Here is a 27051-nt window from a genome sequence, read left to right as displayed (position 1 = left end):
CTCTCAAAATAACTACATAAACAAAAAGAAATACATACAAATATCTGTAGAACTGCACTAACAGAAATAGCGAATCAAATTCTTAATCTTTAGAAAACACCAGTGTACAAGTTCCAGTTCTGTTCCTACATCTGTCAATGACTAGTCTCATTTAGGTACTATTTTCTGCTCAACAGAACTGATTCCGTACACAACCACTGAGTCCCTGCCATACAAGACACACTACTGCTGAGATGCTCCAGATTAGGGGTTCAGTAACTATTTCATGAACACCGGACAAGGAGGGAGGTAGGGAAGAAGAGAAAAGAAGAAGGGGAAGATGATTCTTGCCAGAAAAGAGCCTACAATTTGGTGGTAAAGATTTTTTCTTCAAATAACTAAGGGACATTTGGTTGAATTATGGCAATATGCTTATTTCGTATGAAATTGGTTGAAAATGAGTTTTTGTGAGCTCTGGATCAAATAGGCATGTGATTATAAAATGCTTCACAGGAGATGAATAGTTTTACACAGGTATAAAGACCGGTGGATTTGTGTTTGCGATGAAAAAAATAACTCACCCTGTGTGATGGCAATATGCAGTGTGCCCTGCATGAGAGCCAATCCCAGCATATTTGCTTTTTAGCAGTTTATCAAGCAATCATTAAGTGAGTTAACTCCACATCCAGGGAATGCTGATGGCAGCATTAGCCATAAATAAATAAGCTAATATGTACAATAGCTAAATGAATAGACTTTTCCGTGGTGTTTTATGGCCTGAACAGAACGCAGCTTTTCATTAAAGGAATCATTTGAAAATGTGGAAACTGATACGCCGCAGTTCAGTGCTCTTTGCCCATTGATAATGGGCTCTGTATTAGTTGTGGGGGTGGGAGACTGATGTCCATTTACTTTAGCAAAGATTGTTATTGAATGAAACCTTTAATGGGGGCGTTTATGATCCCACTCAGCTAAGAGCTCAGGGCTGCCTTAGAATAGTTTTTCCCTCCACCGTGACAGCTCTTAGACAATCAATACAGGTAATATGTCAGTTGGTGGTCAGCAGCCCTGTAAGTAGAAAGGTAGAGCTGAAATGGAAACTGACAGGTAGCCACTTAGAGAGGGGGTACAGGGTAAACACTCTGAAAGTGAAGCTTCTCTCGGGAGTGAGGGAGTGTCCAGCCCTCACATTACAGTTAGTGCTGGGATCCGATAGGAAGAGATTAGGAACAAAGACAAGATAACAGGGGAAAAGCCATTCAGACCTTAGGAAAGGACTTCCATCTGGGTGGTACTTTTAGAACCCCAGAATTTATATGGTTTGTCCATTTGTAGTATCTGTCATTGTCTCCCCCCTTTTTTTTAATTAAAAAATTTTTTAAAGATTTTATTTTATTTTTTAATTAAATAATTTTTTTTTTTTATTTTAGAGAGAGAGAGAGCAAGAGAGAGAGTGAGCGGAGGATAGGAGCAGAGGGAGAGAGAGAACCTCAAGTAGGCTCTACAGTCAGAGAGGAGCTCCATCTTATGAATCATGACCTGAGCTGAAATCAAATCGAGTCAAGACGCTTAACCGACTGAGCCTAAAAATTTTATTTTTAAAGTAATCTCTATACCCAACATGGGGCTTGCACTCACAACCCCGAGATCAGGAGTTGCATGCACTCCCTTTTTAAAAGAATTTTTTTTTTATGTTTATTTATTTTTGAGACAGAGAGAGACAGAGCATGAACGGGGGAGGGGCAGAAAGAGAGGGAGACACAGAATCCGAAGCAGGCTCCAGACTCTGAGCCATCAGCCCAGAGGCCAACGTGGGGCTCAAACTCACAGACCGCGAGATGGTGACCTGAGTTGAAGTTGGACGCTTAACCGACTGAGCCACCCAGGCGCCCCTTAAAAGAATTTTTAACAACTGTGCTTAAATAGGAGCACCTGGGTGGCTCAGTCAGCGAGCATGCGACTCTTGATCTTGGGGTCATAAGTTCAAGACCCACATTGGGTGTAGAGTTACTTAAAAAATTACTTAAAAATAAAATCTTTATGGGGCGCCTGGGTGGCTCAGTCAGTTAAGCATCCGACTTCAGCTCAGGTCACAATCTTGCAGTCTGTGAGTTCAAGCCCAGCATCAGGCTCTGGGCTGATGGCTCAGAGCTTGGAGCCTGCTTCCAATTCTGTGTCTCCCTCTCTCTCTGTCCCTCCCCCATTCATGCTCTGTCTCTGTCTCAAAAATAAATAAACGTTAAAAATTTTTTTTAATAAAATCTTTAAAAAATTGTGGCAAAATACACATCACAAGTTACCAGCTTAACCATTTTTTTTAAGTTTATTTTGAGAGAGAAAGTGCACACGTGGGGGGGGGGGGGGGTGCAGAGAGGAAGAGAGAGAGAATCCCAAGCAGGCTCTGTACTGTCAGCATGAGCTCAACTTGGGGCTCGATCTCATGAACTGTGAGATCCTGACCTGAGCCAAAATCAAGAGTCAGACACTGTAACCAGCTGTTACAGGTACCCCCTATATCACATTTTTTAATCCATTCATTTGTCCATGGACGTTTGGGTTGCTTCTACCTTTTGGCTGTTTTGTGGTCTCATGTTTTGATTCCAAATTCACTTACTCATCTTCTTTCCTAAAGGGCAATTTTAAAAGCCCCTGGGACCCAGAAAACCTTCCTGAGATACTTAGAAAAAATAATACTTGGTTTGGAGCACCCCAAGCCTCCTGCCCTCCCCACCCTTGCCCCTCAGCATTTCTCATTCAAAGTATCTACCACAACAGTGGCAAAAATGCTACCTTTTAAAGATGACTGACATTTCCCAAACTTCTGATAAGAACCACCTGGGTGTTCCTTAAAACTTCAGATTCTTAGACGCTCACCTCACCCAGGACGGGGAGTCAGTGGTTTGGAGGAGGGTCCAAGGGACCTGAGGTTTAATAGGCATTCCAGGTGATTCTTATCTTTCGGCAAGTCTGAGAAACTCGGGCTTTAGCTTGATAGAGACCCCTTCATTACCAACAAGCTCCTTCTATTTGGGAGTTAAAAACATCACAAACCTGATAAATGAATGGCTGGTTGTATTTCTTTCAAAACATGGATTCTTGGTTTTGGAGTTTGTTATCTATTATTAGAAAGTTAGGGGCCAGGCACTATCACAGGATGAATGAGTGAACATCTGTAACCACGAACCCACCCCTCTCATTTTACATTTGAAATCAGTCTTTAAGTCCCAGCTGATAGACACACTGATGACTGACCTTGGTTGTGGGATTACCTTTGTCAGAATTCCCCTATTCTGCATGGAAGTATTTCTTTTCTTTTTTTTTTAATGTTTATTTATTTTTGAGACAGAGACAGAGCATGAACGGGGGAGGGTCAGAGAGAGGGAGACACAGAATCGGAAGCAGGCTCCAGGCTCCGAGCTTTCAGCACAGAGCCCGATGCAGGGCTCGAGCTCACAGACCGTGAGATCATGACCTGAGCCAAGGTCGGACGCTCAACCGACTGAGCCACCCAAGCGCCCCTGCACTGAAGTATTTCTGTAATATCATTTACACATAGACCTCCATTTTTTAGTATTTCTTGACATTTCATATTTGTTATTCAAGTAATACAGATTATATACACCCATTTCTTCATATGTATTTTCCTTCCCTCTCAAATCCTGCCACTCCTTGAAAAATAAAATGTATGTAGATGCCCTGGTAACTAGTGAAGGAGGAAGGACCTTTCTAATTTGTATCCATTCCTGGCAGCCACGCTCAAGGGTCTTCTGCCTCCAAACTCCCCTGGGCCCCCAAGCTCCCAGAGCTGAGGATAGCCCAAAGGGGCTTTGGTTTTTGTATTTGATTACTATCTTTAGCACTGGCCTTTCCAGTCCCTTCAACCCTCCCATTTGGCAAATGGAAAAGACTGGAATCCCATTTCACTGCCTGCTCTTGACTGCCCAGCCCTAGGCTCCTAATCACCTGGGAAGATTTCAGGCCCTCCTATTATGGGAATAGACCTGCCTTGGGCTTGCCCAGGGGCACATTTGTGGCTGAAGGGGTTTGGTATTTAAGAATGGGAAACCGAGATAGCAGCTTTCCTCTGAGGGAGAACCTTTAGAAACGAGACACACTGCCCAGTTTTAGGGGAACAGTTTCAAAATCATATTGAAGAATTTATTTATTTTAAAAATTTTCTTTAGGGGCGCCTGGGTGGCGCAGTCGGTTAAGCGTCCGACTTCAGCCAGGTCACGATCTCGCGGTCCGTGAGTTCGAGCCCCGCGTCGGGCTCTGGGCTGATGGCTCAGAGCCTGGAGCCTGTTTCCGATTCTGTCTCCCTCTCTCTCTGCCCCTCCCCCGTTCATGCTCTGTCTCTCTCTGTCCCAAAAATAAATAAACGTTGAAAAAAAAAATTTAAAAATTTTCTTTAATGTTTATTTATTTTTGAGAGAGGGAGAGACAGAGCATGAACAGGGGAGGGTCAGAGAGAGGGAGACACAGAATCCCAAGCAGACTCCAGACTCTGAGCTGTCAGCACAGAGCCCAACGCAGGGCTCGAACTCGCAGACTGCGAGATCATGACCTGAGCCAAAGTCGGACGCTCAACCAACTGAGCCACCCAGGCGCCCCTCATATTGAAGAATTTAGCTCCAGCACCTTTAAATCCGATAACCCACAAGAGTAGAATTCACCAAGAGGAAGGACTCCTACTCACCTTCCCCGGTTCAGGTACTCCCAGTCTTGCAACAACCAGAGGCTGAGAAAACCTTTGCAAAGGAAACATCTGCTATTGTCAAAAACAAGCTCCAAGTGATGTGGGGGGGACTGTGTGTGCCTTCTGAGTTGTCTGCAGCGTCTAACTGGTTACGAATGAGGAAAGGTCACATATTTGGTTCTAAAAGTTTACCTATTATTTTTCTTAGCATTTTAAAAATAATTGATACAGATGTATGTCAAGTAGAACATACTGTGGAAGCAAGTGGAAGAGCACTAGCATTTTTAAAGTTTGTAAAAATCACGGATGGCATTTCAATGCCTTTGATATATTTTCTTGACAGCAAACTGCTTTCAACTAAAGGTACCACGTTAGAAAGAAATCCAAATCCAATTTCACAAACGTATAGATAGAATTTACTTGTTAACACACACACACACACACACACACACACACACACACACACACACACAATTTACCCCACTTTTTAATATAGGAGATCACAAAAATCTCGAGATAACTTAAGATGAAAAAGTGACCGTGAAAGCATATTTTACTCTGAGAACAGATGCAAAAATAAAACCACAATCTTCTCCCTGAACGTTCTCTACCTTAGCGGCAATAAGTGCTAAATATCTCATTTCAAAATGCCATATTTTACCCGTCACTTTAAGTCAGCAAAGCAATAAAGTAAAAATTCTTTGCAACAATAAATGAGTTTCATGCACTTGTTATTTCTTGTATAACCTCTTACAATAATACAGAAAACTATTGTTTTCTGTGAGATTCCCATACTCTATGAAGAGATTATCAAGGAGGGAGAAGTTTACCTCTATTTTATATTATTAACACTATTCTTCCTTAAAAATTCTGGTCATTCTATTTTGTTGGAGGTCAATCAATGAAAAAGCTCTGTGAAATGATGTTCTAGTTAAATGTTTCTTTTCTTGGGGAGCTTGGGTGGCTCAGTCAGGGAAGAGTCAGACTTTTGGTTTCAGGTCATGGTTTGTGAGTCTGAGCTCTGCACCGGGCTCTGAGCTGACAACCAGGAGCATGTTTGGGACTCTCTCCCTCGCTCTCTGCCCCTCCATCTCAAATGTAAATAAAAATAAAATAAAATTTGAAAAAAGTTTTTTTTTTTAAAACGATTTTATTGAGAAAAAGAGTGCGAGTGCGTGCATGCACGAATGGGGACAGGTGTAGAGCAAGAGAGAGAATTTCAAGCAGGCTGCATGCTCAGCACAGAGCCCAACACGAGGAGCTTTGATATCACAACCCTGGGATCATGACCTGAGCCAAAATCAAGAGTCAGATGCTCAACTGACTGAGCCACCCAGGTGCTCCTTTAAGATTTTGTTTTTAATGTTTATTTATTTCTGAGAGAGAGAGACAGAGCATGAACAGGGGAGGGACAGAGAGAGAGGGAGACACAGAATCTGAAGCAGGCTCCAGACTCTGAGCTGTCAGTGCAGAGCCTGACGTGGGCTCGAACCGACAGACCGCGAGACCATGACCTGAGCCGAAGTCGGATGCTTAACCAACTGAGCCACCCAGGCGCCCCTAAGATTTTGTTTTTAAGTAATCTCTGTACCCAATGTGCAGCTCAAAACTACAACCCCGAGATCAAGAGCTGCACACTCCACCAACTGAGCCAGCCAGGTGCTCCTCTAGTTACACGTTTCTATTGAAGTAATTCGGTGTAGACATTTGTTCTCCTGACCTTTGGGTAGGGTCCAAGAAATCAGAGTTCGGTGCAACTACTGCCCCTAAAAAGTCATAAGTAACTCTCAAAGTACTTAAAACTACCATGAATGAAATACTGTGCGACCTGTGATGTCAAAATTAGACTCACCGATAATAGATGTTCTGGGACAGTAATTGTGATCTTATGTCTAACATATTGTGAATGGCAGTTCCTCCAACCCCCAACGTGCCCGGCACTACTTGGGTACAAATGGAGCTATGACTTTATGGCTACAATGCCTTGCTTACCGCAGGCCTCACGGAGGTCCCAAGCATCTGTCCGTTTTGATGGCTTTGTTCATTGCAACTGGCAACTTCTCCCAGTCCTAGAAGGACACCCTGAGGGCCCATTAAGAGCCTCATCAATATCATGAATTCCACTTTACTTTGAGCCTCATTATTTTTCCAGAGTTCAGATGCCCTTTCTTATACATTTTTTAAAAAACTCTAATGAATGAACAGATATTTATCATCTGACTTAGATTGGGAAAAGAAATACAGCCAGAGAATCTATTTCCTTTCTCTTGTCAGTCAGGCAAAGGGGAGATGAGTCATGAGAAGCTTTCTACATTCCATCGTCAGGTCATAGCTGCAGAAAGTTCCACATTTCCAACAGTGTTGCGTTGGCACCCATTTTCCCAAGGAAGACGGCTGTTGTGCCTGCCATCTGCGTTCTAATGGTTCTCTTAGTGAACAGCATTTGTGGTTTTGCCAAGTCACCCAGCGACTCAGTTTTACCCACTGCCGTGCTGCAGGGACTAGGAAGAGAAATCAAATGCAGCCATGGTTCTCAAACTTTAATATGGATTGCTGGGCCCCACCCCCAGAAGTCCTGATTCGCTAGACACTGGGTAGGGCTAGGGAATCTGCCTTTCTAACCAGTCCCCAGGTGATGTTGACACTGCGCCTTCAGGAATCACACGTTTTGAGACCCACTGAAGGAAAGGCTATCTATCAACAATGAAATCTGCAGAATTCCATCTCCCGTTTGCCTGACTTACAAGAGAAAGGAAATAGATTTATTAAGTATCGCCCATAATGAGAGTCACCTCCTTGTATTCAATCTTCTCAACACCACCCTACAATATAACTATGACATTATTTTACAGAGGAGAATGTTAAGCCTCAGAAATTAAATGAATTAAATGAGAACACGGTAAACAAATACAAGTTTGTCCACCTCCAAAATCTGTATCCTATGTGCTATGTCCAGCCAATATCCAGTCAGTGTAGCTGTATCTGTGCCGAGCTTTCATTTCATTCTACTTTTATGTAATGGCTAGTCTTCTACTCTGACTGTCCTAGTCTTTTAAAAATTATCGTTATATGGGGCGCCTGGGTGGCGCAGTCGGTTAAGCGTCCGACTTCAGCCAGGTCACGATCTCGCGGTCCGTGAGTTCGAGCCCCGCGTCGGGCTCTGGGCTGATGGCTCAGAGCCTGGAGTCTGTTTCCGATTCTGTGTCTCCCTCTCTCTCTGCCCCTCCCCCGTTCATGCTCTGTCTCTCTCTGTCCCAAAAATAATAAATAAACGTTGAAAAAAGAATTTAAAAATTATCGTTATAAGCTGACTCAAATTATCTTTAAAAATAGATGAGATACACATTTCAGGGCGTCTGGCCAGCTAGTCGGTAGAGCATGTGACTCTTGTTCTCTCTCAGGGTGGTGAGTTCAAGCCCCATGTTGGGTGCAAAGCTTACTTTAAAAAAAAAATAGATAAGATACACATTTTAAATAAACACAAAAGAGCTTAAGGTAATTATTAAAGAAGGATGTTGTGAACTGACTGCATTTTCCGAACAAAAAATTGAGGTATGTAACACAATCAGGATGACCCAAACTTTGTGGAAGTAGGGCAGATTAAGCCTGCTTGGTCCCAAATATTATATTATTTTGCATGCCCTGTTAGAAAAAGAGAAAACAAAAACACACAAAAAAAGCAAAAAACAAAAAACAAAAAAACCCCACACCTTCCTTTGCTACCATGCTTGTCCAAAGAACAAAGTACTTAATTTGAATTATTCAACTAGTGAAAAAAATCCACATCACTGAGTTCCTGATGTCTTGCTTTTACCCGTTTGATTTTAAAATGAACTAGCAGTCAAAGAAAGGCTGCCTAATTACAGGATGAGTCCCAGTCTTTTCAAAAGACCATTGTTCTGACTTAATTAACATGAACTAAAACAGTCCTAAAACAACAGGGCACATTCCCATTAGGATAAATTACCAAGACCTAGTCAAGGCAGCAAAGGATTCCCCAGAGGAAAATCTGTCACTGCTTTTCCACCTGCACTACATCTCTTTCTCAAAGGACTCTGCTACAGCTGGGAGCCTCCCTCTGGATGGGGCATCTGTTCTATATTGAATTTGCTCCATTTTGAGAGCTGTGGACCATGGATAAAAGGTGAAGGAAAATCCTAGACGGTCAATACCACCATGGCTGGGGATGTGACATTCTAGCTTAGTAGCTCTGGTCGCCTACGAAACACTTTTATTCTGGTCTCAAATGTTCCATGTAGAATATTTAAAAGTGTGGTGCTGTTTGCTTTAATTTGGGGAGGAATGGGTTAGTTGATGGGAAAACGCTGTGTCCTTAGCAGGATTCATAATGGAGCATGCTGGTTTGGTAAGAGGCTGAGTGGCGGAGCTGGGCCCACCTGGCTTTGTCCCTTGGAGGCGACCGCTGCATCACCTCCTTACCCTCGGCTTCGATTTCCTTATCCATAAATGGCGAGCTCAGTACCATTTCCCAGGGTTCATGCTCATTTACAAATGTTGGCTAATATTACCCACGTGCAATCAGTTTGTGGTCGCTCACATATTAGAAGACATTCCCCAAGGCTTGCATCAGCCTCGTGATAACTGATACAGCACATTTTTCTTTTCGGTGGGCCTCTTCTTTCTACATTCTAAATAGAGTATGAACCGGCTAATTAATTAGGCCTGAAAAAAATTCCACTTGTGCCATCATCAGGAATGAAATCAGGTTTGAAACTAGAGCAGTATAAAAACACTTAAGTTTTTAGTCTTTTGCAATTTTTAAGTCTTTTCTCATTTGGCAATAATTTTTCTTCCCCAATTACAAAGCTCACAGACGATGGCGTGAATACGTAACTTCTGTGTCCTGAGTAATTCTGTGTGGTGCTGAACAAATTAACCTGCATTTGTCATGTGATGGGGGGAGGGTGGGAACTAAGGGCTTAAAATAAATGCAAGAAAGATGGCAGACTAATCTATGTCCAAACAGTTACAATACTAAGGAAGCTCGGAGTTGAATGGACTTTTAAAGAATTTATTCTATGAAGAATAGACCAGGTGATGGCCACAGACATGACAACTGGGGGTCTAAAACGAATAGAGAAAAGGTCTTTTTCATCACAAAAATCAAACTCTACTCCCAGTCCCTCCCTCAGGGTTTGTGTTGAGTTTCCAGACGCTGAAGCTCTCTATGAATAGTCAGCGTTCACTACTTTTAGGTAAATTCACCAAAATTCCATTTTTGTTAAAAATTGTGAAGAACATTTCTGTGAAAGCTGGTGAAATCAGCTTTTTGGCCGGTTCCATTTTTCTGCTTCTCATCTTAGTAAAACTATCATCTGTTCGTACGACACACCCGTAAGCAAGGAAAACAAAGACAGAATCCTAGCATTTAGTTTTTACATTGTCCCCATACTGAGGGCTAGTAGCCTTCGTGAAGCTTCGTGTGGGAGTAGAACGCTTCTTGATCCTGGAAGGTTTTTCCACAGATGCTGCAGGAGCAGCCCTCATCTTCCTTGTGCGAGCGACGGACGTGGCTGTCATGGGCGGCGTGGGATGCAAAAGATTTACCACAGTACTTGCATTTAAAGGGCTTCTCCCCTGAGTGCTGCCTGATATGCGTGCGAAGGATGCTGGAGGCAGTGAACCTCTGCAGAGAACAGACAGCAGAAGAAAAAGTAAACTTCCATCACCTGCACAGCCAACTAGACAAAGGGGTTAACTTCAACGTCACTGATCCTTAGTTCTCCAATAGATGAATCTGGGTTTTAAGGCTATAGAGCACTCCTCGTCAACAGTAGCGGTCTTAATAACAAAAGGACATGACAGACATGAGGCTCAGGACCCTGCGTATAAACAAGCAATTCCAATGCAGGTGGACCCAGGACCACACCAAGAGAACGTGCCTTAGAGGAGTAGTTTGCATTGGCCACGGTCTTGCATAAAGCAGTATCTTATTGGTTTCTTCTTTTTTTAAAGATTTTTAGGAAATCTCTCCACCCAACACAAGGCTTGAATTTATAACCCCACAACCAAGAGTCGCACGCTCCACGGACTGAGCCAGCCAGGCACCCCAGTGTCTTCTTTTTGTAAACTTAAAACTTTTTGAGGTGATTGTTTACTCACAGGCAGTCTTAAGAAATATTAGAGATTCTGTGTACCCTTTACAGAGTTTCCCTCAGCGGTACCTCTTGGAGAACTACGGTACAGTATCACAACCAGGATTCTGATGTTGATAGTGAAGATCAGAACAATTTTATCATGACGACCCCTCACGTTGCCCTTTTAGGGCCATACTGATCCCTCTCACTCCCACTTTTTTCTTTTAAGCCGTAACAACCGCTAACTGTTCTCCATTTTTGAGGCTGGTGTGTGGACAACAGCTCATGCTGTTTCTATTGCCGGGTAGCTCTCCCTGGTGTGGATGTGCCCAGTCTGTTCAATCACTTACCCGTTGAAGGACATCTGGGTTGTTTCCGGTGTGGGTTCTCATGAATAAAGCTGCTACAAGCATTTGTGCACAGGTTTTTGTGTAAAGATATAAACCTTCATGTCTAAGGTAAGTGACCAGGAGGACAATTGCTGGGTTGTATGGCAGTTACCAAGTTTAGTTTTTAGTGAAACTGCCAAATTTTTTCAGAATGGTTGTCACATTTTCGATTCCCAAGTACTTTGCTGTGTTTACGTATCTTTTCTTGGCCACTTCTGTTCTTTCCCTCATTCATTTCAGTACTACTTGTCACCTTCAAGTAGTATATTAGAGACATAATGACTTCATTTTGGGGTTCATTGACTGTGATATAAAACACTGGTTAAACTGGTGACCCCGGATTTGGGGGCTGAGAGAGAAGCACCGGACAACGGGGTGTCTGGGCACATGTGGAGTTGGGTCACTGCCTAGTCAGGTTCATAAGCTGTACCTGCCTGAACACCCACACATGGTCAGTCTTCATCAGCTTAAGTAACTGAAATCTAATGTGTCAACTGGGAGGCCAAATATTTAGTTCCCTTTCAGAACATCTCTCAATACCAGGTTAGTTAGAAGTTACAAGGTAGGGATCAGAGTAAGAACTCCAGAAACAGAATGCGTTGTGGAGTTATTCTGACCTTGCTCTGGATATCCTGGACAGAATTTATTCCTCAGGAGAGGCTGCTTTTTTCACACAAATCCATGGTCACCTTCCTTCAGTTTGTGCTGGCTCCACATGGTCTACTTCTGGCTCAGCCTCATTTCGCCATGTTGATTATGACCATTCTATTGACCCACAATTTCTTTGGCAGTAGGTTTCCCCAAGTCTGGTGCGCTCAATGTTTTATTCTTCTGTGGGAGGTTTAGATGTCCCCCTAAGACAGCCTATATTCCTTTTATGGCTTTATTATATAAAACTGATGACAGAATCAATCTATTCCTATGCAATAGGACTTGCTGCAATGATGGAAATGTTGTGTCCGTGCTATCCAATTTGGTGGTCAGCAGCCACATGGGGCTATTGAGCACTTGAAATGTGCATAGTGCAACCAAATTACTGAACTTTCCATTTTATTTCGTTTTTATTAAATTAAATAGCCACATACGGTTAATGGCTCACTAAGCATTGGGCAGCACAGATGTTTATCATCAAAACAGGACATGAGATATTTTGATATAATGTCTAAAGCATGGTCAAACCATTGTTTCTATTCCAGCAACTCCTAACTACATATTTACATATTTGTGTCTTCATTTTAATCATTCAATATTCTGTATAATGTACATTAGATTCCATTTCAGCAATGTTGCTCTAGAAAGATAGAGGAGTTTGTGCTCTTCAATATTATGTAATTGTGTCTGCAATCATCAGGGCTGTCTGTAAATCAGGGGTGTATTTCTTTAAAAAAAAGGTTTTTTTAAGTTTATTTATTTAAGTAATCTCTACATCCAACGTGGGGCTTGAACTCCGACTCAAACATCAAGAGTCGTATGTTCTACCGACTGAATCCAGACAACCCTGCAGGGTGTGTTTCATTACACGTGACCCAAATGCCAACTTGGCAGTAGGAGATCGTGTCTGATCATCTTAAGCAAACTGGAACATATTTAGGGATGGAAATGGGGTTTGGGCTGATAATGGACTAACCAAGAACTCCTTATAAGCCAGGCTTTATGCTTCAAGTTCTTAGCCATGAACATCCATCCAAACAGGGCTCAAGGCAGATCCCTTGGAAGGAGATTCCATTTACCTTTGTGCAGTATACACACTGGTATGGTCTGTCTCCAGAGTGGACTCTCGTGTGTTTGTTTAGGCTGGAAGACTGAGAGAAACATTTCCCACACGTAGAACACTAAGGTGTAAAAGAAACATGCAGTTAAAAATCACGTCTTCATTTTACCATTATGTTTATCTGGGAGTAAGAGGTAAAATATTCTATTTATCTTGCATATGTCTGTAGGCAGAGGATCAAGTAGACTCAGGCTGAGGGGTCTAATTAAAGTAGTAGAAAGACAACCCAGGGCTACACCGGAAGAATCTGGAAGCATGAGTTCTGGTCCAGAGCCTGCTCAATGCTGTGGCTTTCCATAATTCCTCTAAAGTCTCTGGCTGTCAGCTGCTTCAGATGTACAAGGTGGGAAGTGAACAGGAAGAGAAGCATGAATTAGTCCTGCTCTGTCAACAAGTAGCTGTGTGACCAGAGCAAGTCAGTTAAACTTGGACCCTTTGTCTCCTGCTTTTCTTGATGGACACCACTCCACTTAATTCAACAAGTATTTATGGAGTACCTACTATGTGCTCGACACTTTGCTAGAGACAAGGAGCTAAAAAGCTAGTGGGTGTGGTGATGATTATGGAGCCCCACATGGCAAAACAGGTGGCAGGTGGTCTGAGACACATTGTACCTACAAAAAAGTACCAGTTTGGGAGTCCAGTGAAAGCATGTGATGCAGCATGTGTTCACCTGCTGTCAAAGGTTCATGTTGTTTCTCTGTGCCACCTGCTGAATCTTTTCCAGGATCCCGAACCAGGTAAAGGAATATATTTTGCCTCCACACCCTGCTCCTCGGGTGTGCTTATGTGCACACACAGGAGAGAGGATATGTTTGGGGTAGATTTTATTTATTTTATTATTATTATTTTTTTAAAGAAATGTTTTTCAAATTTACAACCTTTTTTTTTTTTTTTAACGTTTTATTTTTTATTTTTGAGACAGAGACAGAGCATGAACGGGGGAGGGTCAGAGAGAGGGAGACACAGAATCTGAAACAGGCTCCAGGCTCTGAGCTGTCAGCCCAGAGCCTGACGCGGGGCTCGAACCCACCGACCGCGAGATCATGACCTGAGCCGAAGTCGGATGCTTAACCGACTGAGCCACCCAGGCGCCCCTGGGGTAGATTTTAAAAGTCTTCTCTAGGGGCGCCTGGGTGGCTTGGTCGGTTAAGCATCCGACTTCGGCTCAGGTCATGATCTCATGGTCGGTGGGTTTGAGCCCCGCGTCGGGCTCTGGGCTGACAGCTCAGAGCCTGGAGCCTGTTTCAGATTCTGTGTCTCCCTCTCTTTCTGCCCCTCCCCCGTTCATGCTCTGCCTCTCTCTGTCTTAAAAATAAATAAACGTTAAAAAAAAAAAATTTTAAAGTCTTCTCCAACTTTTCTGTGCTGTTTGAGGTTTTAATAATGAGCATTTGTTATCATTACTATGATTGCTAGCACAAAAAGTCAGGTGTTTGAGTTAATACTACAAAAAAGAACAGATCAAATATAAAGACTAAATACATGATTTGGAAAATAAGATTAGGCGACTCTGAGAATGGGGAGCAAAAAGAATTAAAAGTTAAGCCTGCGTGGCTCAGTCAGATGAGTGTCTGACTCTTGATTTTGGCTCAGGTCACGAGCCTAGGGTCGTGGGATCGAGCCCCACGTCAGGCTCCATGCTCAGCTTAAGATTTTCTCTCTCTTAGCCCTTCTCCCCTGCTCAGTGTGCTCTCTCTCTATAAAATAAAAACAAGCAAACAACAACAACAAAAAACTTCAGAAAAAAGAACAAAAATGTTAAGCACAAGAAGGTAGCTAGTATCTGGCCAAAAGAAGTTCCAGGAGAAAATAAAGATCTAGAAGAAATAATAATCAAAGAATGAACAAGAAAATTCCTTTCAGTTTAGGACTTATGCCTTCAAATGGAAAGAGTACTTTGTACTTCACTGATTACAAAGCAAGACAAAAAGAAAAAGACATCCAACTTGGCACATTCTGTTAAAATTTTAGAACTCCAGGGGCATGTGGGTGGCTCAGTTGGTTAAGCGTCTGACTTCGGCTCAGGTCATGATCTCACAGTCTGTGGGTTCGAGCCCCGTGTCAGGCTCTGTGCTGACAGCTCAGAGCCTGGAGCCTGCTTCACATTCTGTCTCCCTCCGTCTCTGCCCCTCCTCCACTCACACTCTGTCTCTCTCTCTCAAAGGTGAATAAACGTTAAAAAAAAAAAATTTGTTTTTAATTTTTTCAGAACTCCAAAGATAAATAACAAATTCCATAAAGAAAAAACCCAGTTATTTATAAATAATCAAGAACCAGATTGATATCAAATGATAAGAGTAAATGGAAAGATGCCGTGAAGGTTTTTGAAAATTGGAAATCAAGAGAGAAGAAGAGTGAGATGTGAAAATCAGTGGAACTAATTCAGAAAGGTGATGAAAACTATCCAAATAATGACAGTTCACAGGCCTAGAAAGCACCTGGTTCAAATCTGAATAAGCTCCATGAAGAATGCTTTCAACAAGGATGTAAATATCATTTTACACAATTAAGAAACTATATTTACCTCTTGTAATTAGAAATCCCAGCAAAAACAAAAAGCTTAGGGGGAAGTCAAAAACAAAATGTAAAGAAAGTAAAAAGTCTGGCGTAATTTTGAGCAATTTATAGACTATAAGCAACGATGCTTTCTGGAAAAATAAAGCCTTCCCTCCATTGGTCAGGAATTTTAGGAGGTTAGAGAGGGCTGAGATCCCAAATTCACGTATAAACTTTTGGGATTCATTGTTATGAACTACAGGGATTTCCTCTGTCATTTATTTGTGTTCTTCATTAATTTTGCTCGACAAATTATGTGAAAAGGAGGTACATTTAGGTTTTAAATGCTGGATATAGGGGTGACAATACAGGGTTTTTCATTTTTGGTTGTACACTCAGCATCTTCTAATTGTCAATTCTTTTTCAGAAACTGGTTGGTTTTTTTAAAAAAATTATTTATCTTAAGTTCTGCAGGTTTCACCAGAGATTTTTTCCCCTTCTTTTCAACTTAAATGTTTTGTTCAAGTTTTTGAAAAAATTAAATATATTTTATCACCTTAGAAGTTCAGTACTCAAACTTAAGTATATAAAATAAAGAAAACTAAAAAAAGCATTAAAAAATGCTTACCAGTAAAAATAAGAAAAGGAGTGCCATGAGAAATTCAGGTTGAGATACTTAGAATGCAGCTAGATACATGCTTCATGAGCTCAGGTCAGAGCTCTTGGCCAGGGATCAACATCCAAAGTGAAATGCTACTTATAGTCATAATAAAAGAGACAAGACCACTCAGGGAGAGTTTGCAAAAAGAAGATCACTAGAGAAGAATTGTGGGAACACTGAGGACACAGGACTCATCCTCTTCTATTGCCAGTTTAAAAAATGATTCTTTCTCCACTCTACCATAAAACCCAACTCCTCACTTCACTCTGACCAGCCTCCATGCCTTCTTTCTCGTCTCTGTCATCCACTGACAGCCTGGTCTACGGTCCCTCAGTCTCAAAGATGGCAGCACCTGTGGTACCTGGGTGGCTCAGTCGGTTAAGCAACTGACTTTGGCTCAAATTATGATCTCACATTCATGAATTCAAGCCCCACATCAGCTCTCTGCTCTCAGCACAGAGACTTCAGATCAGATCCTATCTCCCTCTCTCTGTCCCTCTCCTCATGCACACGCGCACGCACACACACACACACACACACACACACACACACACACACACACACACCTCTCTCAAAAATAAATAAACATTAAAAAAAAAAAAGATGGCAGCATCCGAGTACAGCTTCTCCACTCAAACCCCGACTCAAGACCAACACCGTCCTCAGAGTTTAAGCAAATGACCTAGCCAACTTTCTAGCAGAAATATCTTGATCGAGTTCTGATAACCTTTTCTTCGATTCTTTTTAGTGAAAAACAAAAACAAATCCGACAGCTTCTCCTTTGTTAACCAACACCCCCTGGTCTTGTAGCTGCAGCAAATCTGACAAACGGCCTAAATGGTGTATCTCATCAGCTGTAAGATCCACCATTACTTTTTGTGCTAACAAGGAAAATGCCACCAATTGGGATGGTGGCATATCGTCACTTGTTGAACACACTCCAATTTCAGGAACATAAAGATGTGAAAAAACTCCAACCCGGAATTGATACAATATAGCTTGTAAAACATTATTACTACAACATGTAGCAATAGAAATCTTTTCCAAGGACATAAATTGATAAATCACAAGACAAATACAATGTGCCAATAAAATATAGTTTAAACATTTAGACCACATTAATTAAAATGCAAAGTAAAGCAAGATACCGTTTCCGTCTATCATAATGACAATGTAAAGAAGGACAGTAGCATTGCAGGAGACCTGGTGCTGCCTGCTACACACACAAGCCCCCACCCCGGGCGGGACTACAAATCGACACATTCTCTGGAAGACAGTTTAGTGCCTCGATTCAAGAGCCTTCAAATTGTATACACCCTTTGACCCAGTTTTTCTACTTCTAGGAATCTATCCCAAAGAAATCATCAGACATGGATAACAGAGAGAATGATTTGTATATAATATTGTTCACCACAGCAACACTGGGGGGAAAAATCACAAAGCAGAAGATTGGTTAAATCAATGATAGCACATCCATCTAATATATACTGATGCAGCCATAACTATGTTTATAAATGACTCATGATGTTGTGTTAAGTCAGAAAACTAGCCTCAGAATATCCCCAAGTATGTTAAAAATACATAAATGTACACATACACGTAGAGAAAAACATTACACCTTAAATGTCTTAACTTGGGTCATAGCATATCAGGAGGCTTTTGTTTTGTCCAAAATATATTTACCAAACATACTTTCTTTTCCCACGTTAAACAGTAAAAATTGGAAATAAATTTATCACTTTTTAAAATGTTTACTTTGAGAGAGAGCATGAACGAGCATGAGAAGGGGAGGAGGGGCAGAGAGAGAGAGAGAGAGAGAGAGAGAGAGAGAGAGAATCCCAAGCAGGCTCTGTGCTGCCAGCGCAGAGCCTGACATGGGCTTGAACTAATGAGCCTTGAGATCATGACCTGAGCTGAACTCAAGAGTCAGCCGCTTAACCAACTAAGCCACCCAGGCACCCCAGTAATTTCACTGTCTTATACTTCAAATGTTCTTAGAATTCTGGTAAGTATGTGCTTTTCTGTGGGAAGTGGTATTTGGAGGGGACTGGGTTGGTGTGGACATCTTTGTAGATCTGGACCACCAAGGGGTTGTTGAAAACTAATTGTGTTAAATGTCTTTTGATGAGCAAAATGACACATGATTATTGTAAAACTCCTCAAACTTTCTAGGAGTAAGTAATATAGTGACTGGGATTTCCCTGCAAGCTTAGCCGTGAACAGATAAGATCCACCAGTGGGGGAAGATAAGGGCAATTTTATGAAGATTACTCTCGCTTTTCAAGTGAACAGAACTGGGACTCTGGGGTCGCTCGGGTGGTAGCCTCATCAGCCAGTTCGACAGGGCTGGGAGCCACACCCATGTCTGTCTGCACCTAAGTCCCATCCTTTCTTCTAAACAGGCTCAATGGTGCATGCACTTTTTTTCACCAAGTCCGGCAGAGCAACCAGGTATCCGGAATAGCAGAAAATGGCTCCCTATGGCCATTGTTGCTTTTCTTCCTGACAAAATCCTTGGCATGCCACAGATGCCTTCCATTCTTTGGGCCATGCCTCTGCCTCATCCTTATCTACAATGGTCAATATGCCTGCACAGATGATAGAACAACGTACAGTGATCTAAAAGCACATGCCAGGCTCCTTCTTGCTCGGAACATCTCGACCCTCTCCCCCTCCTCAACCAACTCTGCCTCTGACATAAATCAGACATCCCATTGTCCTTCTAGACTAGGCTCAAGGCCACCTCTTCTGTGAGGCCTTTCATAACCCACGTCTCCAGGTAGAAGTGGACACCCTTCCTTTGTGTCCTCTCAACCTCATGCATCCATTCTAGCACTGTGACGCGGTAGCTCCTGTGTGCCCCTCCACGGCACCATCCCTTTCTTCATAGACCCTACATCGTCAAGCACGGTGTCCCAGCAACTCACATCCAGGGGACCCTCACTGTGTCTTCAGGGGTTTGAGAAAGGAGCAGGAAAGCAATGTGAGTAACAGGCCACCCATCATTCGTCACCCTACTTCTTACCTTGTGAGGCCGGTGCTTCTCATGAACGTGAAGGACATGGATCCGGAGCCGGTCCCGCTTCTCAAAGGATCGTGTGCAGAGAGAGCAGGGAAATTTCCTGTCACCCTTGTCCACACAAGGGGTGTATTTGAGGTGCTTATCTCTGTAATATTTGTAGGTAAATACTTTTCCACATCTTTCACATCTGTAGCCTTCTGCAGACTCTGTAAAACACAGGAGGATAAGTGCCAGGGGCTTTGTCAGCTACCTTCCCTCATTCTTATTTCCTCCAGCAGGATTAAAAAAAAAAAAAAAATGTTTTTTCATGTTTATTTATTTTTGAGAGAGAGACACTCACACACACACACACAAACACACACATAACGTGAGTGGGGGAGGGGCAGAGAGAGAGGGAGACACAGAATCCGAAGCAGGCTCCAGGCTCTGACCTGTCAGCATAGAACCCGATGTGGGGATTGAACTCATGAACCATGAGATCATGACCTGAGCTGAAGTCAGACACTTAACTGACTCGGCCACCCAGGTGGCCCTCTCCAACAGGATTTTTAAAAAAACCTTTTATTACAGAATAATTTAAACATATACTAAATCAAAATAATGCACTAACAATCCCCCATGCACTCAACACCAAGCTTTGACAACGATCAACTTATAGCCAATTTTGTTTTCATTTAGATCACTTCCCTCCGTGACTATTTCAATACTAATTATCATTTGGTTCATAAATGCCTCAAACTGCAATCTTTAAAATATAATACTTTTAAAAAGTAGTAACCGTATTGTCGTTGTCATACCTAAACAATGAACTCTTATTCCTTAAAGAAATACATATGTGTATACACGTATGTTTAATTACTTTCCAATCAGTTCGATTAGGGTTCGAAGTCTTCATGTTTTCCAGGCTTTGCTATGTTTCTCCAGTCTATTAATTTAGCCCTGCCTCCAGCCCTATTTAAGAGCAGTTCAATCCAAAAGTTCTTTTTATTTTTTAATTTTTTTAGCGTTTATTTATTTTTTAAAGAGAGACAGAGCTTGAGCATGGGAGGGGCAAGGAGAGAGGAAGACAGAATGTGAAGCATGCTCCAGGCTCTGAGCTGTCAGCACAGAGCCTGACTCGGGGCTTGAACTCATGAACTATGAGATCATGACCTGAGCTGAAGTCGGACACTTAACCGACTGAGCCACTCAGGTGCCCCTCGGCACCACAGTTCTTGAAGCCACTTCTGACTGGCACGTGTTACAAGGCTGGGTTAATATACCAAAACATACCTATTGTGTCCCTTTCAGATCAGCCCAAGCTCTAAGTTCAAAGCAGTTCACCTCAGGCCATGATGGACACCAATTGCTTACTTCCTAGGCTTCACAAGAGCTGCTCCATTTGGCCCCTTTTATGAAGTCTTAGGCATTTGTTTAGCTCACAGTTTACTTCTCTGAACCTTTGGAAAAGATTCCAGAGCTAGAACCAACATGTATGGAGTAAGGCTGACAATATCTTGCCTTCCCTTGTATTTATAGGGTTACCATGATGATTAATTTAATCCTATCATTTATTGAGTTCTTACCAAAGAGCGATACTATCACTGAGTGATACACAAGATCCAGAAAGGTAAATCTGTTTTTATCAATGAAGGGAGGGGGAGAGAGGTTAGAGAGGGTTCAGCCGACTCTAGCAAGGGAGGTCCCAGGTCCAGGGGTGTCTATGTGTTGGGGGGAGAGGAGGGGACAGGGGCCACCTACAAAAGCCTCCCTGCTGAGGACACTCTGGATTCCAGAGGATCAAGTGGCTTTGACTGTGAATGCATCACTGAGACCTCATTGTCTGGCCCCAGAGAGAAAGAGAGAAGGGCCAGGAATAAGTATATGCAGGAGTCTGTAGATGGAAATCTTCTTAGCATCAGGACAGCAGGGAAGCTATCTATCAGGGGCTTTGTTAGTTGACAACTACCTCCCAGGCACGTTTAACAGGTGGCTAAGGAAATAAACCATTCATTAAGTAAATAACCAGGAAGGCAACCGCCATCCCCAGGATGGTCCACTGCCTGGCATGTCTATCACTTTCATTGAGGTGCTAATACTCTCAGAAGTCCCTTGCTGGGATGGTTTTAGCTCAGCACTAGAATTTTCATTGGTCAGAATGGCCTGGCCTTCCTGCTTCCTCCGGTGGGAAGAGAGGGTCTACAAGACTGGATCAGTGACCTTTACAAATCAAAGCACTAGAGCACAGCGAAATTCAGAATAATAGTTCGATAGGGAGTCTGCATGAGAACAACCACTTAGGCAAAAATGAGACTCCACTTTTGCTAACTAATTAGGGCTCACCTGTCTGCATTTTCTGCTCAGGTCTTTGGAAATTTAACTTAACCTGATAACTTCATCCTGTTCCCTTTCCTTCTTCATCCTCCCCACCCCCACTCCCCAACCTCAGTCAACTCCTCTTTTTAGCCAAGGGGTTTTCCAGTCTCGACAATGCTACTTTCTGCCCCTCCACACAGTTTAGAGTTTGGTAACAATTAAGAGCTGTCTTCACATTCCACACCTCCATCCCCCAAAACACACACTCCACAGGCTTGCATACTCAAATAACCCGCCCACATAGGGTCCAGACTCTTCCCTCCCACTCAAGACGTTAATGGGGGAAGGAAGTTCCCACCATTCCTCGCCAAAAGCCTTTGAGTAAAAGTTCTTTGACAGGACAGAAGAATTTTGATTTTTCTTTCCTTTTTAATCCTATTCAAAACCATTCATTAACAGAAAACAAATTAGTTCATCCATAATTCTTTCCAACAAATTAAGCTGTTTACCAATTTCCTTCCATACACTCTCCCAAATATATATTATTTTAACCCCATTTACTATCATAAGCCCTCATCCTTCCCTGTTCCTTATCACCAGATGGGGATTGCGGATTTCTGCATATTATTCTATATGTTAATATATCACCATTTACATAACAATTACTCTACTATTGAACATTTAGGTTGTTTGTGATTTTTCATTAATAGGGATGGTTCCATTGTAAAAACCTTCCTGCGCAAACCTTGTCCTTCTGGACCATTTTCTGAAGACAAATTTCCAGAAGAGTATTACTGAGTAATCAAAAGTTATGATCATTGTAATAGCCAATAATAGTGTTAAATACTTTTTCAAAAAGATGATTGTATCTTGATTGAGCATGTGTATATTTTCTCAAATGTATTTTTCAGTTTTATTTCAAAAACAATCAGTACATTTTGGAAGTGACCAAAAAGAATCCATAAGTATGAGATAAGTGTGAGGTCCATGGACTTTAGAGAGTCCCACCATCTCACCACCACCCCCCGACTTTACCCCCCACACTATCCGCTCATTGGGGTAGCAGAAGATAGATGGTTTACCCAACTGATTCCGAGAGGCCCTCATAATTTGGACTCTCGAAACAAGAGCCTGTTCATTATTCACTTCCTAATCCCAGTGAGCGAGTCCTTCCCCCTGGCTTCCCTATTCCCCAAAGCCAAATTTCCTTCCCTCTCCCAGCCTAACACACCCTATATTTCCTTCCACCTCTAAGCAGCTTTCCCTGCATTAGTCCTAATGTCTTCTGCTTCCCTTCAATACACACTAAGATCCAGGAGAAAGGGATATGAAGGTGTTGAGGATTATTTCCTGCACCAAAGGGTCTATGTTTGCAAGGGAGATGTGCACGCATACAATCACTGTATTGTGTGATGAATGCAAATTTACTTCTTTTTTTCTGTTACTTATCACACTTATTATAACATAATAAGGTGGTCTTCCACCCTATTACATACATTTTGCATTTAACTCATCCCACCCACCAGATAGGGATTCCCAAGCTTTTGTGTATGTAAAAATCACTCAGAGAATTTGCAAATCCCAGAGGCTCATTCCCAGACAGTGGGTTGGTGGTTCTCTGGCTCCTCAACCTTCTCATGTGGTCCAGGGGCCAACAGCATCAGCCTCCCCAGGAAGCTTGATAGAAATGCAGAATCTTAGGTTGTCCCAGCCCTGAATGAGAATCTGCATCTTTCCAAGATCCCCAGATAGTCAACACCCACATTAAAATCTGAGAGTGAGAGTCTAACTCAATGCTTCTCCAAGGGGACGAAGATCCACAGTAGGAAATATATTTTATATTTGAGACTCAGTATACCACACATCTCCACTTGTAATCAAACTTCACCAAACAATACTTGAGATTCACATCAATATTTTCTATTCTACTCTATTCTAATTCTTTTTTTTCTTTAAAGATGGTCTAAACCACTAAATTGATTTCCCACATTAAGATACTGCAACCCCTACTTGAAAAACACTGCTCTAAGAGCTTTGATGGAGTCATCAGCTGTGTTAGCCTGAGCAGAGATGAATCAGAAACTGGCTCACCTAGGGAAGAAGTTGCATCCATGTATTTGGCCTTTATTTACTTTTTCCTCTGAGAGGAGGTGATGGGGAAAAAGAAAAGGTTTCCTTGTGAATATTAGTAGCCTCAGCAGCTGTGGAAAGATAAGGGCATTTTCCTTTCGCTGGGTAGTGTCCCCCTGGTTAGAGACATCCTCAGTTTAGTCTCCCCTGCAGTAGCCTCTGCGAAGGGGGTGCCCCGCAAGTCAGCGGGGATGCTGCAGGAGGGTGTGGTTCATGTGCCAAGTCTTTCTACTAGAAGAGCCTCACTGGGAAAGGCAAAGGTGTGCTGGGAAAGGCAAAGGTGTGCACTCACCTTCAGAGGGCCCAGGCACCGGCTTCCCCTGCTCTGTGACCTGAAGGCTCATGGGAATGTCCAAAAACTTTTCATAGCAGTCTCCATACCACACAAGGAGCTCTTGGTTCTGGCAGATATCCTTGCAGCTCTCGTAAAATATCTGCCCCTGACACTGCACCGCAACCAGGTTCTGCTCCTTGGGGAAACGGGCGCAGTTGACGTAGGCCATCCAGTTCCCCGCACCTCCTTTTCCATCTATGAAGTGGCTCAAATGACCATCTTCGAAGATCTAAAAAAAATGAAACGTAAAGTTTAAAATGCGCTTTTTCTTTGTGCCTAACCTATAAAATTACTTATTAAAATTTATAGTCCAAATCTCATGCTTGAGTCCACTGAATATACTTATTATTAACATTATTAAGCCCAAATAGATGTATTAGCTTATCTCTATCGGTGCTGTGACATTCTTAAAGGTTCTTACTTTTATCACTTTAATTTCCAAATTTCTATAGTATCTTAATTCCATAAGCAGAGAAAAGGGGAACTAGAGAAGTTTGCATTTAATTCCCAACTTAAAGACAACCAATTAGTTTTGTGCTTTTTCCCAACCTGGTTGTCATGCAAGTAATTCTTTCTCTGCTGTTGGCAATTCCACAGTCTCCAACGTTTTGTTATTATCAGCAACCTTGTGATTAACATCTTCCACAGGGTCTGAATTTCAGATTACACTCCTGCCCTATATTCCTAGAAGTAGGAATTCAGGGTCAAGGGGAGGTACCTGATATATTCTAACTGGAGTCTGACCAGCATGCCCCAAACACAGTCAAGAGTATCAGTTTTTAAAAACCCATAGCTAATTTCATAGGCAGATGATATCAAATTTAAAAATTTGTTTTTATTCTCTTTGGCATATTCTCAGCAGCACTGTATAACATTTAAACCATTTGGTTTTGCCCATAAACAAAGATAAATATTAACTGTTCAATATGTATATTCCATTGATAATCTTCACAGATTAAAACGATTTAAGGCATCAGGAAACACAAAGAATTCACTTAGAGGTGCTATCTTAATGGAGTGAATATCTGCCTTTCCTTCTCTCTCTTTTTTTTAAGTTTATTTATTTATTTTGAGAGAGAGAGAGAGAGAGAGAGAGAGAGAGAAAGTGAGAACACGAGCTGCGGAGGGGTAGAGAGAGGGGGCAGAGGATCTGAAGCAGGCTCTGCACCGATGCAGGGGCTTGAACCCACAAACCGTGAGATCATGACCTGAGCGGAAGTCAGAAGCTCAACCAACTGAGCCACCCAGGTGCCCCTCTTCCCTTCTCTTTATACTGTAAAACAGGCAGCACAGAAGCAGAGTGACCCCCTCCCAGGGGGCCAGAAGCCGACACTGTTCTCCACTGGCTTCATTTCCCACTTTGTCAACCCACCAGAAGCATATTTATTTACCTCCCACATCAGAGAATTGTCTCCATAGGTCTTGACTTCACTGGCGTTGACCACTTTACCTTGAAAGGGTCCAAATCTGACTCCTTTGGCAACAAGGCTACTGCAGAATACACCAAAATGCCGCACCTCACCAAACATCGTCTGCTTGAGGCAGAGACCTAGGGGAAAAGCCCGAGGCAGGAAAGCCAATGAGGCAACTGACTGCATTACATCCGGACAGAAATCCAAGCCAGAGGCCCTGCTTACCTTCTGGTAGTTGAAGGGAGTCTTTATCCAGAGTTCGACAAAGAGAATCAGATCCTAGAAAAGGGGTTAAGATTTTATTTTTCATAAGGTGTTTCCCTCCCTGCTTCTTAGAGGTAACCATTATCCTTAGTTTAATGTTGATTTATCCTTTATATTTTTCCTGCTCCTTTTACACATAAAATTTCTCCTTTGAGACTCAGAACAGCCCCTGCAAGGTTATGTAATTAACCCCGTTTTGCAAATTTAAAGAACTTGAGAAGCAGAGATAATGCTGATTTTGAATAAGGTGGAGATAGATGGCTAAACTGGGACTCCCAGTATGAATTGCGTGAGGCTCTAGTGGAGCTACCTTGCATTATCCCGGTAGAATCTGATCCCAGCTGACATCCACTATGTGAGCCATGTCTCTCTTCTCCCTCCTCCACTAAAGCCAACCTTAGGAATCAAGCATTAAAGCAAGTGCAGCCTCAGAAGTGAGGGCTCCATCCTGATGGGAAATATCTACACTTCCCAGCTGGACTTGAGCCGTCTCAGATCCACCTTGAAGTGCTCCTTCCCCACTCCTCCAACCTCTATTCCCATCCAACCCGACTCCTGCCCAACGTGACCACCTTTACCAGAGCTGTCCGTGGGGACCAGGAAACCGGAAACCGCGTGGTGCAGAGGGGCTGAGTGATCCAGGCTGGGAATGACCCCGAACAGAACTAAGTGCAGGTCCTCCTGGGTGAAGTGGTAGCGGTGAGATGACTTCCCTTGTTGGTTCAGGGGTTTGGAGCCCTCCTCAGACCGCTTGCTGGGGGAGCAAGATAATAACTGGGAGGCCTTCACCCCCTCAGGGAACAGGGAAGCATTCACAGCCGGCGGCGGCATTAAAGTTTCAGGTCCACAGCACTGGCCAGTGTCACTTCGGCTACCAGTATGGCCCAAGTCTTCACCGGTGGCGCCTGCATACTCGCGGCTGCTGTTGAGGAAGTGCGGCACCTCTCTGGGGAGGTGGGGAATTGGGGACCACGGTGGCAGCTTGCTGTAGCACGGCAGGTCGTAGAGCGGCTCCCTCTGCAGAGCCAGGCTGGTGCTCAGCAAGAGAGGCGCGGGCCGGAAGGCAAAGGGGGGCATCGCGTGGGATGCAGTCACGGCGGCCTCCAGCTGCGGGAAAGGTTGGAAATCTTCCTCCGCAGCGGTTAGCATGTTCGCATAGTGGCCATAGGGCGGGAAAGGCGTGTAGTAGGCGTCCAGGTGTTGGGGGCCTCCCTGGAGCCTCTCAGGAGGATAGCACATCTTGCCCTGGGGTCCGGCCTCACCTGGCCGCCGCAGAGCCATCCTGGGGGCACAGCGCGCGGCGGGTCTGCGGGAAAGCAAGCGCAGCCGAGTGAGGTGCGCAGGGCGCTGCGACCCTGCTCCTTCCTGCCTACCCTCGATCATCCGAGCTAGCCCCGGGTCGAAGGGAATCGCCTAAACCTCCCAACTCGATCTCGCAAGCCCTACCCCACAAACAAAACAAAACAAAACAAAACCGCAATGCAAACAAACACACAAAACC

At 43.1% G+C, this 27051-nt stretch overlaps 1 protein-coding gene across 1 annotated transcript; it reads right to left on the bottom strand.

Annotated features, from left to right (window-relative positions):
- Positions 1 to 10094: 10094 nt before the first annotated feature.
- Positions 10095 to 26831, bottom strand: PRDM14 (PR/SET domain 14). Its single transcript, XM_086695753.1, has 7 exons — positions 26129 to 26831; positions 25512 to 25565; positions 25266 to 25423; positions 23833 to 24103; positions 19119 to 19321; positions 12893 to 12994; positions 10095 to 10322 (listed from the first exon to the last, which is right to left on the bottom strand). Exons 1-7 carry the CDS (start codon positions 26829 to 26831, stop codon positions 10095 to 10097), a joined length of 1719 nt encoding a protein of 572 aa, XP_086551879.1.
- Positions 26832 to 27051: the final 220 nt, after the last annotated feature.

This window comes from Puma concolor, chromosome F2 (assembly GCF_028749965.1).
Source record: "Puma concolor isolate L17-30 chromosome F2, mPumCon1.1.hap2, whole genome shotgun sequence".
Taxonomy (NCBI): domain Eukaryota; kingdom Metazoa; phylum Chordata; class Mammalia; order Carnivora; family Felidae; genus Puma; species Puma concolor.
This window is presented reverse-complemented; position numbering and strand designations above follow the sequence as displayed.

Excerpts from the sequence above, each read along its gene's own strand:
- PRDM14 (XM_086695753.1), bottom strand. The coding sequence starts at position 26,831 with ATGGCTCTGCGGCGGCCAGGTGAGGCCGGACCCCAGGGCAAGATGTGC. Across the intron at positions 25,566-26,128 it reads GGTCCCCACGGACAGCTCTG|GATCTGATTCTCTTTGTCGA; the intron begins GTAAAGGTGGTC and ends CCCCTTTTCTAG. Across the intron at positions 10,323-12,892 it reads AGTGTGTATACTGCACAAAG|AGGTTCACTGCCTCCAGCAT; the intron begins GTAAATGGAATC and ends TGTTCTCTGCAG.